At 46.7% G+C, this 10,258-nt stretch overlaps 1 protein-coding gene across 1 annotated transcript; it reads right to left on the bottom strand.

Annotated features, from left to right (window-relative positions):
• Nucleotides 1–511: 511 nt before the first annotated feature.
• LOC112223000 (bromodomain-containing protein 2) lies at nucleotides 512–9,199 on the bottom strand. The gene is given in 13 exon segments (XM_024385897.2): nucleotides 512–2,405; nucleotides 2,498–2,623; nucleotides 2,881–3,206; nucleotides 3,720–3,994; nucleotides 4,410–4,661; nucleotides 4,998–5,126; nucleotides 5,346–5,855; nucleotides 6,053–6,077; nucleotides 6,079–6,208; nucleotides 6,423–6,564; nucleotides 6,728–6,865; nucleotides 7,074–7,365; nucleotides 9,042–9,199. Coding segments are annotated over 13 exon segments (2,505 nt in total). The 5' UTR covers nucleotides 9,074–9,199; the 3' UTR covers nucleotides 512–2,277.
• Between the last annotated feature and the right edge of the window lie 1,059 nt (nucleotides 9,200–10,258).

A 10,258-nucleotide genomic window follows, 5' to 3' on the forward strand; every position in this document is an offset into this window, starting at 1 on the left:
TGATGAAAACCTGCTCCAAAGCTCTCAGGACCTCAGACTGGGGTCGAAGGTTCACCTTCCAACAGGACAACGACCCTAAGCACAGGCCAAGACAACGCAGGAGTAGCTTCGGAACAAGCATCTCTGGAGAGACCTGAAAATAGTTGTGCAGCAATGTTCCCCATCTACCCTGACAGAGCTTGAGAGGATCTGCGGAGAAGAATTGTAGCGTCATACCCAATAAGACTCAAGACTGGAGTCGCTGCCAAAGGTGCTTCAACAAAGTACTGAGTAAAGGATCTGAATATTTATGTAAATGTGATTTTAAAAATTATTATAAATTGGCAAACACTTCTAACAACCACTTTGTCATTATGGGGTATTGTGTGTAGATTGATGTTTTCCTCATCAATTTTAGAATAAGGCTGTGATGTAAGAAAATGTGGAACAGGTTAAGGGGTCAGAATACTTTCCATAGGCACTGTATAAATAATAGGGGTGTACTGCGTATACATTATCGCAAACAAATATAAAAGGCTTTATAGAAGAGGTCTCATTTTAATATATAAAGTTTTCAAATGAGTGGCATGCTCCTGAGGCAGCAATCCAGTCAACCAGGAGGCAAAACAATGTTCAGGACATGTTCTGGAATAAAAGCATGACTAAGTAGGAGGATAAAAATAGAGTATAAAAGAAAAGACTGGGGGAAAAAAAAGACTCACTGGTAGAAAGAAACATGATCATTTGACCACTGAAATACAGTACTATGTGTATATATATATACACATATTTCCTTCGATATCTAACAGCTTAGCTTCTGTACATCTCATCTGGTGTATCTCTTGGTCCAAACTTCAACTTAGGACGTCTACTCATGTGTGCATGATGATTTAACATCCAACCAACAGTTAGCTTGCAAAGCGCATCATACTGTGACACTTTCTGTATTTTGAAAGTTCTATGTTGAAAACTTGATGGCTGACATGCAAAACATTGTGGAACTGCATCAACAGTGGACTAATGAAACAAATACCAAATGATTGATTGGAATTTTCCTTTAAGCAGAGTTAACGGAATTGCTTAGAACTGAAGAACCAATCAGCTTCTATGACTGCTGTGATTGTAAGACTGCAGTGTCACCATCAAGAAACCTACTCCTGTCCTGAGAAATGACACCCGGGCTGTTTCTTAAATGGTGAGTGTCGTACATGTAGGACAAATCTCACTGTCAAGGAAAACAGTTTCAGTAGTTAGAGCTCTTAAGAGTAACATATGGAATGGAAATAAAACTCTCCTTTTGCCTCTGAACTTTATGTCCAGCTGAACATAGGTCTGTTAGCAGTTAGAACAGATGTCAAATGAAACACAGACAGCAACAACAAAAATTGACTGACTCGTGCCTGCAGCTATAAGACTTGACAGAAAATACATAAGTCTGAAAATCAACCACTAGACAGTGACTGCCTCGTAGTGAAAAAAACAGATAAGTGTGAAGCATTACAATACTCACTCCACATAGCTTCTGGGAGGGCAAGTGGGGTTTCTGCCATACTGCTTATACCCATTCAGTTCTTATCAATCTGAGTGCATATCAAGAAGTGTCCAACATGGGCCTGGGCACATCTCACATCTTTTCACTACTCCGCAGTCTCCCTCTTTGGGGGGAGCACCATAAAATTATTCTTTATAAAAGAAACATAGATCAATTGTACAAGTATTTACACAGGGAGGAGAGGGATAACAATGCATTTGTGTTGGGGGGTCTTGAGCAGAGTAAAAGAGTTGGGCCGATGCGGTTTCTGTCTGAACGTTCTGAGAGCCACTTCCTCCTCCATAGCTGTTGCTAAGTGATAGACGCTTCTCCGCTGTGCTGTTGATTCCTGATAGTTTCAAAACCTATGAAGATGTTCAGCGAAAGCAGATAGGCAATTTGTTGACACCAGTAAAGACTTGGATATACATTATCCTGAATGGTCATTTCATTGCGAACGGTCAGAGGCGCTCTCGTATTGTTACATTACCAACATTGAGAATAAAGGCGCTAACATGGCAGCTGTTCTTGAACCTGGCTGATCTCTATGTTTCTGGTCTTGAGTATCCTTAGTGACCTTCACGCGTCCTCCACCCTGCATACAAATCCCACCATCATCATCAATCGTCTTGGAGTGTTCGTGCTGGGGTGCCATTCGAGGGAGGGTCACTCTTCTTCCTCCCTAGACCGTCCCAGGAGACCTCGTCCTGGGGCTGCTGCATGTCCCTGAGCTCTACGGGGGGTTCCCTCCCTCTCCCACTGTCTCATCAACCCGAGTCTGATTCACTGGTGTCAGAGGAGGAGGATGACGAGGAGGAGGAAGAGTCTGAGCTGGAGCTGCTGCCACTGAGGCGGGAGGGCTGGGCATGGGGCTCCACGCCGCTGAGCTTCTCCGCTGCGAGAGAGACAAAGTGGGAAAAGGATTAGCATTTCTCAATGCTAAATGCTACATGTGCAAAAGCAGCTCTGTGTGTCTGTGGTTCTCACCCTTGGGTTTCTGGGGTTTCTTGCCAGAGTTGAGCTGTCCGCTGACATCCTGCAGCCTCCTCTCCAGCTCCCTCTTCTTCTCCAGGGTCAGTTCTTCTCTGGACTTGCCGGGGCCCCCTTTCTTCACTGTTAGACACAGACAGGAGGACAGGTTACATACTCAGCCCACACATACATATAAACACATTCCATAGTGACTGATTCCTTTTGTATGGTATTAGTCAACCAGAGCGCTAGCATGTAGCATTATCACCACAGCATCAGTTCTTTGTAGCATAACATGGCATTAGCAAGTGTCTGCAGTGACAACATGACGCATTCCCCAACACACCATACTAGCTAACCACAGCTAGCATTAGCTATCGCTATTTGTTCCCTCTTACCATAGGGCTTACGGGGCTTCTTCCTCAAGCACGTCATGACGTAGCGCTCCAGCTCACGCAGTGTCGACGGTTTGAGCGTCTCAAAGTCGATCTCGATTTCCTCGGGGTTGGTGTCGCGCAGCGAGGGCTCACGGGACTGGATGATGTGGACGACGCGGCCCAGCTTTTCGCCAGGCAGCTTGTTGATGTCCAGGCTCAGCTGGCGCTTCTCGTCGTACGACATGGGAGACGTCTCCTCCTCTTCCTCGGAGTCGTAGTGGGGCAGCATGGAGAAAGTAGGCGAAGCGTAGTAGGGCATGGTAGCAGCCTGGGACTTCTTGGTGTTTCTAAGGGGGGGTGTTAGAGACTGGAGTAGTACTAAAGAAGTTGTATGCAAAATTTTCCAGCAGAGAGACCATTTTTTCGTGCCCGAACTTGTGGGGACCCAATTATTTCTCGTGATCCCACCCAAAATATAATGACAACCTACATTTCAGTACATTTACATTTTTACATCAACATATCACCTTCAATTAATTACATTTTCATCTCTTATCAAAATGAACTTGATATACGATCCCATACAATAATCTGTACTCTGCGACCCCACTGCAGTTTCTAGAGACAAACAGGTCAAGTTGGAAATTGGAATGTGATGAGAGTGGAAGTATAAAATGGTATAAGAAACATTAAAAAAGCAAAGGGAGGAAATAGAAAAGGTGGAAAGAGGAAGCAATGTGAAAGTCTACAAAATGAGAGACTGAAACAAGCAAGGTAGGAGAAAGAGGACATGGATCACAGATCGAAAAGTCGAGTAAAAGCAAAGAGAAAGGTCATGTTTGAGGTCAGTGTGTACTTACTTGCTGCCCTTCTTCTTGCCGGGGCCTCTCTTGCCCTGTGAGGAGGCTGGAGCTGAGCTCCTGCTACTGGATTTACTCTTCGGAGTCCTCATCGGCTTGGCCGTCGGCATCTCCCAGTCCTCACCCCCTACCTCCGCACTGGGCCGTCCTCGGCTTCGCTTCTCCGGCTTCTTCTTCTTCTTCTTCTCCTTCTTGTCTTTCTTCTCTCTCTTCTTCTTGTTCTTGACAATTGGACCCTGGGAGAGGGCTGCCAGCTGCTCGTGTACGGCTCGGAGCTGTGACCGGGGGTCAGACCAGAGGTGGAGTGTTCAACTGCACAAATACACTTCACGTATATGGCTAGGTCATGATGGAATACTGTGATATTTTTTTATTTAACAAGGCAAGTCAGTAAGTAACAAATCCTTATTTACAATGATGGCCTACCTTAGTGTAATAGTGAGAAAATACAGCAAATGGCAGGCTTATGTACATGCATGTTTGAACACAGACAGAGTACTTGTATAAACATGTACACCAAATGAGTGAAAGTATGTATACGAGCATGGATTTGTCAGAATATTAGAAAACCCTGTGTCGGACGGAAGTCTAAACTCTTGGATGCAGTCTTTGCTTGTGATGTGTAGATGAAAGCAGGCCTGTTATGTGTGTGGTACAGTGTGTTAGGTGCACGGGGGGGGTTGAGTCTACCTGTGTACACACTTGGTCCTGTAACTCGGCCAGGCGGTGTGCTCGCTCCTCCTCGCTGTCCGAGCTGGGGCTGCTCTCGCTCTCGCTGCTGGGCTCGCTCTCTGACGAGGAGGAGGACGACGACGACGAAGACGAGGAGTCCCCTCCACCATGAGCGTGAGTGCCCATGCTGCCGCCCATGCCACGGGAATTGGGGGGAGCCTGCTGGAGGGGCTCGTCCGGCATCTTGGCGAAGCGGAACTCAAACACGTCCTGGATGGACGGACAAAACGGAGTGAGTGAGAGCTTGTTTTTAACACCATTGTGGATCATGTTCCTTTTTGTTTTGTTACACAACAATAACAGTTATCACAAAGTTGTAGGGACAGAACAGAGGAAATGGAGACCAAAACGATTGACATATTAGTCATTAAGTAGACTAATCCAGAGTGCCTTGCAGTCAGTGCGTTCAGCCACGGGAGGTAAGACGACCACATACCGCAGTCATTGCAAGTAAAAACCCACTGAGCGTGAAGTGGACATAGAGGTCTGGCAACAAAGGTGAACTAAGGGTTCCAGGGTGAGTTGTGGTGACGGAACCAAGCTCACCTGCAGTTTGCGGGCCATGCCCACTACGTCATGGTCGGGGGGGTTGTATTTGTAGCAGTTGGAGAACATGAGTCGGATGTCAGCGGAAAACTGTTGCGAATCCCTGTACTCCCGACTGTCCATCCTCCTCTGAGAGAAAGATAGGAGAGAAAAGAGACTGTTTTAAAACTCCAACAGATAAAGGAGAGGACTCCAGATCGGGATAAGCCTCCTTGGTTTCATACTGTGACAGATATCCACGCAAAATAAATCTGAGAAGATATGAGGTAATCTATGAACTGTGTATTTCAGCCACATTCAGTACTCATTGAGTCACGGCAGTGCGACATCTCTATCTTGCAAGCTGACCTTGATGTTGCTTAGGTCCATGGGACACTTGATTATGTCGTGATAGTCATGCAGGCCCAGGGCCGAGGCGTCCACTGGCTTGTAGAAGGGCCAGGCGTAGGCCGCGTGTTTCTTGGACAGCAGATCCTTCAGTACACTGTTACAATAACGCAGCTGTTGGCTCAACTTGGCCCGCCGCGGCGCCTTGGGCTGCACAGAGTCTGGCAGATCCTTTTTGGGGGGCTTGATGGGGCGTCCACTGCCCCCGCGCCGAGCCAAGGTCTTCCCGCCTCCGGCCATCATTGGCTGGAGCAGAACGGGGCCTCCTGGGCCCATGGGTCCTCTAACCAGGCTGGGAGGGGGGTCCATGTCCCCCAGGGAGGTGAGGGAGAGAGTGGAGGGGTCGTGGCTCAGGCCTTGCCCGTGGCCTCCTTTCCCCAGGCCCACAATCCGACCCCCTCCTACGGCCAGGGGCATGGTCATCATGTTGGAGGGAGTGGTGGTGTCCGCCTTCCGCTTCACTCCCTTCTTCTGCACAGAGAGAGAGGGAGAGGGAGAGAGAGAGAGAGAGAGAGAGAGAGAGAAGTTACAGTATGGTATTCTGTTTGTCAATGGAGGTTCTGTAGCCTATATACAGTGTGAAGGCAGCAAGAAGTGTGTAGCATCAATACAATGTACAGTACTATAGCAAGTTCCTATTCAGGTCTTAGTGAAGTGAGGTGTGGTACCTTAGCGGTGGGCAGTGTGGGGGCAGGCTCAACAGCTGTGTGGGGGCAGACTCTTGGGCAGCATGGTCTGAGGGGGGGTGTCGGAGTCACCCGTGTCAGAGGAGGAGGGGGAGTATGCTGACTGGGACACTGCAGGGACCTGGTGAGCTTTCCACACTGAAAGATGGACAGAGAAAAATCAAGACACAAGAACACATACATAATGGTAATACTACCAAGAATATTATGGCCAAAAATGTACAGTGAACTACACGTTAAACACTGTTGTTCCAACTCATATTTAACCAAACATACACAGTACATTCACTAACTCTTCATTGAACATTGCCCTTACGTTCTTTTCCCCACCACATTCTCCAGAGTGACTAACCGTTGGACTTGCGGCCTCCTTTGCCAGGCTTGCCCCTGGGGGCAGGAGGGGGCAGTTCAATCTCCTCCTGGGGCATCTGGGCCACCTTCTGCAGGAACACCTTCTCCAGGGACTGGGCCATCAGCACTATGTCATCTGTGGGCTGGGAGAGGAGAAGAGGCCACTGGCACTTTATAATCAAAATCCAGTTAACACCGGTACATCTACAGTTGCTGTGAATATGGAAAGACCTTATGATAAACATATTCGGTCCGTTGTCATTGATGCATTAGCCTGACCTACACATGTAAATATTATGGCCATACCTTGTTGTAGATGTAACAGTTGGTGAACATGGTGTTGAAGTCCTGCATGCACTCACTGGCGCTGCGGTAGTAGTTGTTCTCCAGCCGCTTCTTGATGGTGCCCATGTCCATGGGCTGCTTGATGATCTTGTGATAATCCTAGTAGAGCAAGAAAGAACAGAATAAAGAAAAAGAGAGTAACAACTGTTGAATGGTGGTGTGACAAGGATGTCAACTATGGACAAACACTCATAGGTGTAGGCCTACATGGTGGTGGGTTGTAACAAAAGCTTGCAACCCCTATGGCTCTCTAGGACCAATGTTGGTGACCACTAATCTCTACACATAGACAAACAGTGTAACTCACTGGGAGGTTGAGTCTGAAGGCATCCACTGGCTCATGGAAAGGCCAGGCAAAATGGTGTCTCCACAGGGACTTGATCATAGCCTTCTGGAGGAACTGCAGCTGGTTGGTCATGCAACCCTGCCGGCCAGGGTCCCTGACGGGGGGCTGGACCGGGGGAGGGGGCGGCGCATGTGGCAACTGGGGGCTCTCAAAGCCTTCATACAGCAGCGAGGGCTTCCGCATGCGCTTGCCTGGGCCCGAGACATGGTGCTCCATCCCGCCGCCAGACAGCCCCACCACTCCCAGAGAGATGCTGACCAGGAGAGAAGAACAGAGGGTGGGAGAGGTAGTGGGATAGACAGGACAGGCCGTGGGAAGACAGAAAGGGGTGTAATTAGGGGAGAGATACATTTGGGCAGAAAACTCATTCATATGCTAAAACTATCCCTCAGTCCTGGCATTTCAAAAGTAGTAAGCTACAATGTGCTTGATATTTGCGATATTTCATCATTGCCCTACAATTCAAGCAGGAAAGCATTAGGAAGGAACCCTTCGCCAACACAGGCCCTTCGCCATCTTTTCCCTCACCAATGCAATGAGGATTCTATCAATAGGCTGCCACTTTTGGCACAGCCCTGGCAACCCAGATCACTGGATGGGAAAATCACTGGGGCAGCATTGAAGCACTACTGTACCCCACTTATGGCAGTTAAACTTGCATTCAGTGATAGAATAGTGAAAGCATGCAGGTTCTCCCTCTATTCGCTTCCATCTTTTGCACTGGACCAGATTTTGATGATTTTTATCCCAGTCACCCCAGGGCTCACAGCAAGCACATGCCATCCCACTGACACAAAAGTAGGCAATGCTCATGAGCTCATCTCAGGACTTACACACCAACACAACATGGCTTTGTTAAGTTAACCCCTTTGAAGAAAAGGGAAAGAGCTGCAGAGTATCTGTCAACATATTAGTAATATTATTCCTTGATAACCCGGAAAAAGACGGATAGATAGTATGTTGGATAGATAGTATGTTGACCAGTTTATTGCCCTCTATGTGTGTTTGTTATACTTAACCTCCCAAGTATTTTCGTTGAATTAACATTGATTTGTGGGTGTTAACCGGTAATAGGCTATAATCAAAGGCATTAGCTAGTTAGTTTGTGATATGCTTTAATTCTTAACTGTGGCAATCATTTCAGCCGGCAGAGAGGCGAGGCTTCTGCGCTTATTGCGTGGGGTCAGTGTCGTCGCCCCGCCTTTTATGAGTGTTTGTAAACACACCGACGCCAAAACAGACCCTCAGGATCGTCTGTCAAAACCTTCAAACTCCTGTGACTTAAACCCTTGCACAACTATCCAATCAGCTCCTCTTGTTACTAGCTTGTTTATGTGAGACCCCATTTGTGGAAACGCTAACTTAGCTGGCTAGCTTGGAACCATCGCATCGTTTGTCAACAACTGAATCCAGCTAGCTACCAAGCTAGTTAGCCAGGATGCTAACGTTTGCTAGCGAACATCAGAAAGTAAACAAACGGGTTAGAGCAACGGAATAAGCTACAAATAAATTGCACATCTGCGGCCCTATCTCGGTTTATTTCTCAGTCATTAAGATTTATAGCAGGAAAATGGCGGTGGCGCAGTGCCGCTCAGTGAAGCGTTTCATCACCACAGCCAATTTTAAACAATCCCCCAGCACTAAGTTATTGAGTAGGCTGACCCACATTATGGCAATATCCACCCTCGCTGCATAACTAAGGGGTTGTTCGGAACAAAAACATCTCTATATTTACATCTTACTAGCCAAGGGAATATATATTTTAATTGTTTGGTGTCCAAGTTGAGTAAAAACTAGTTAGCTAGATGATGCACCGACAGTGAATACTAGCTAACTAGGTTTAGCCATTCAGTCCCGATTCGTGTTAATTTTCAAGCCTGCAAAATCAGTTCCGACCCGAGCCTGAAGGTACAACGTTCCTAAAGGTACCTGTCAAGGGGCGGGTTAACGGCCGTTTCCATCAGGATGGATCCGGATTCTTTTTATGTTCCAAATTTGTCCACTGTTATGTTTCCACTAAATAAAAACCAAACAGTTCTACAATGAAATGGCGCCGAAAAGCTTTCGGCCTGCCGCTTTATAAACATATCACGTGTCGTTTCCGTGCAATTCCTGTCCTACTTCTCGTAATACTTGCTTCCGATTGGCTACTCCGCATGGGTGCTAGATTATGTTTGGCTATCCACGCTGTCTGTAATTTAACATGCCACACCCTGCAATAAAAACATCCCGTTCCTTTAGTTTGGCGGCTAATCTAGCTAGTTAGATAAAAACAACACAGATGATTTGTTTATATGACCGTTACAATCTTTACGTTTACGAAACCGAATTCTAAATACAAAACAATTATTACCGGTGGTAGGTTTTCCTCATGTCATGACTGCGTACTAATTTCCCAATGTTTAGCCCCAAGTAGCTAACGGTAGCTAGCTAAAATAGCCAGAAAATCAACAGCCTTTTATGGGCCAAGGCCCCTGCCAAACGTTAGAATTGCAATGAATTGGATGAATAAAACGCAACCTCCCCTGGGTGCATCTTAAAAGTCTAGCAGCCTCAGTCCCCACTCCATTGGCTGTATCAGCCACAGTTGTAGGTTTTATTCAGTCACTAGGTTGGAGCATAACTCAGGTTTTTTATTTGAAGTGGAAGTTATGCAATCTGTCACACCAGGGGAGTGTGGGGCAGTTCAGCCATAACATGATGATTCTGAAATTTAAAGAAGTTGTTCTCAACATCTTGGCCCAGAGTCAATACTATAATTGTAACCCTGGATGTGCCAGTTTATCATAAAGTTTAGGCCAGGGTTTTCCCATGAGTTGCACTACTGAACAGATATGCTAGAGTAGCCTACAAGCTTATGCAGTGAAATATATTTTTCCAGGGCTATTAAAGTTGGGGGCGGCAGGTAGCCTAGTGGTGAGAACGTTGGGCCAGTGACCGAAAGGTTGCTGGATTGAATCCCCGAGCTGACAATATCTGTCGTTCTGCCCTGAACAAGGCAATTAACCCACTGTTCCCCGGTAGGCTGCCATTGTAAATAAGAATTTGTTCTTAACTGACTTGCCTAGTTAAATAAAGGTTAAGTTGAAAGTGAATGTTTTTAAACCTGACATTTAGCCAAAAGTCACATGATTAATTAGGAAAGG

The sequence above is a fragment of the Oncorhynchus tshawytscha genome, linkage group LG23 (genome assembly GCF_018296145.1).
Source record: "Oncorhynchus tshawytscha isolate Ot180627B linkage group LG23, Otsh_v2.0, whole genome shotgun sequence".
Taxonomy (NCBI): domain Eukaryota; kingdom Metazoa; phylum Chordata; class Actinopteri; order Salmoniformes; family Salmonidae; genus Oncorhynchus; species Oncorhynchus tshawytscha.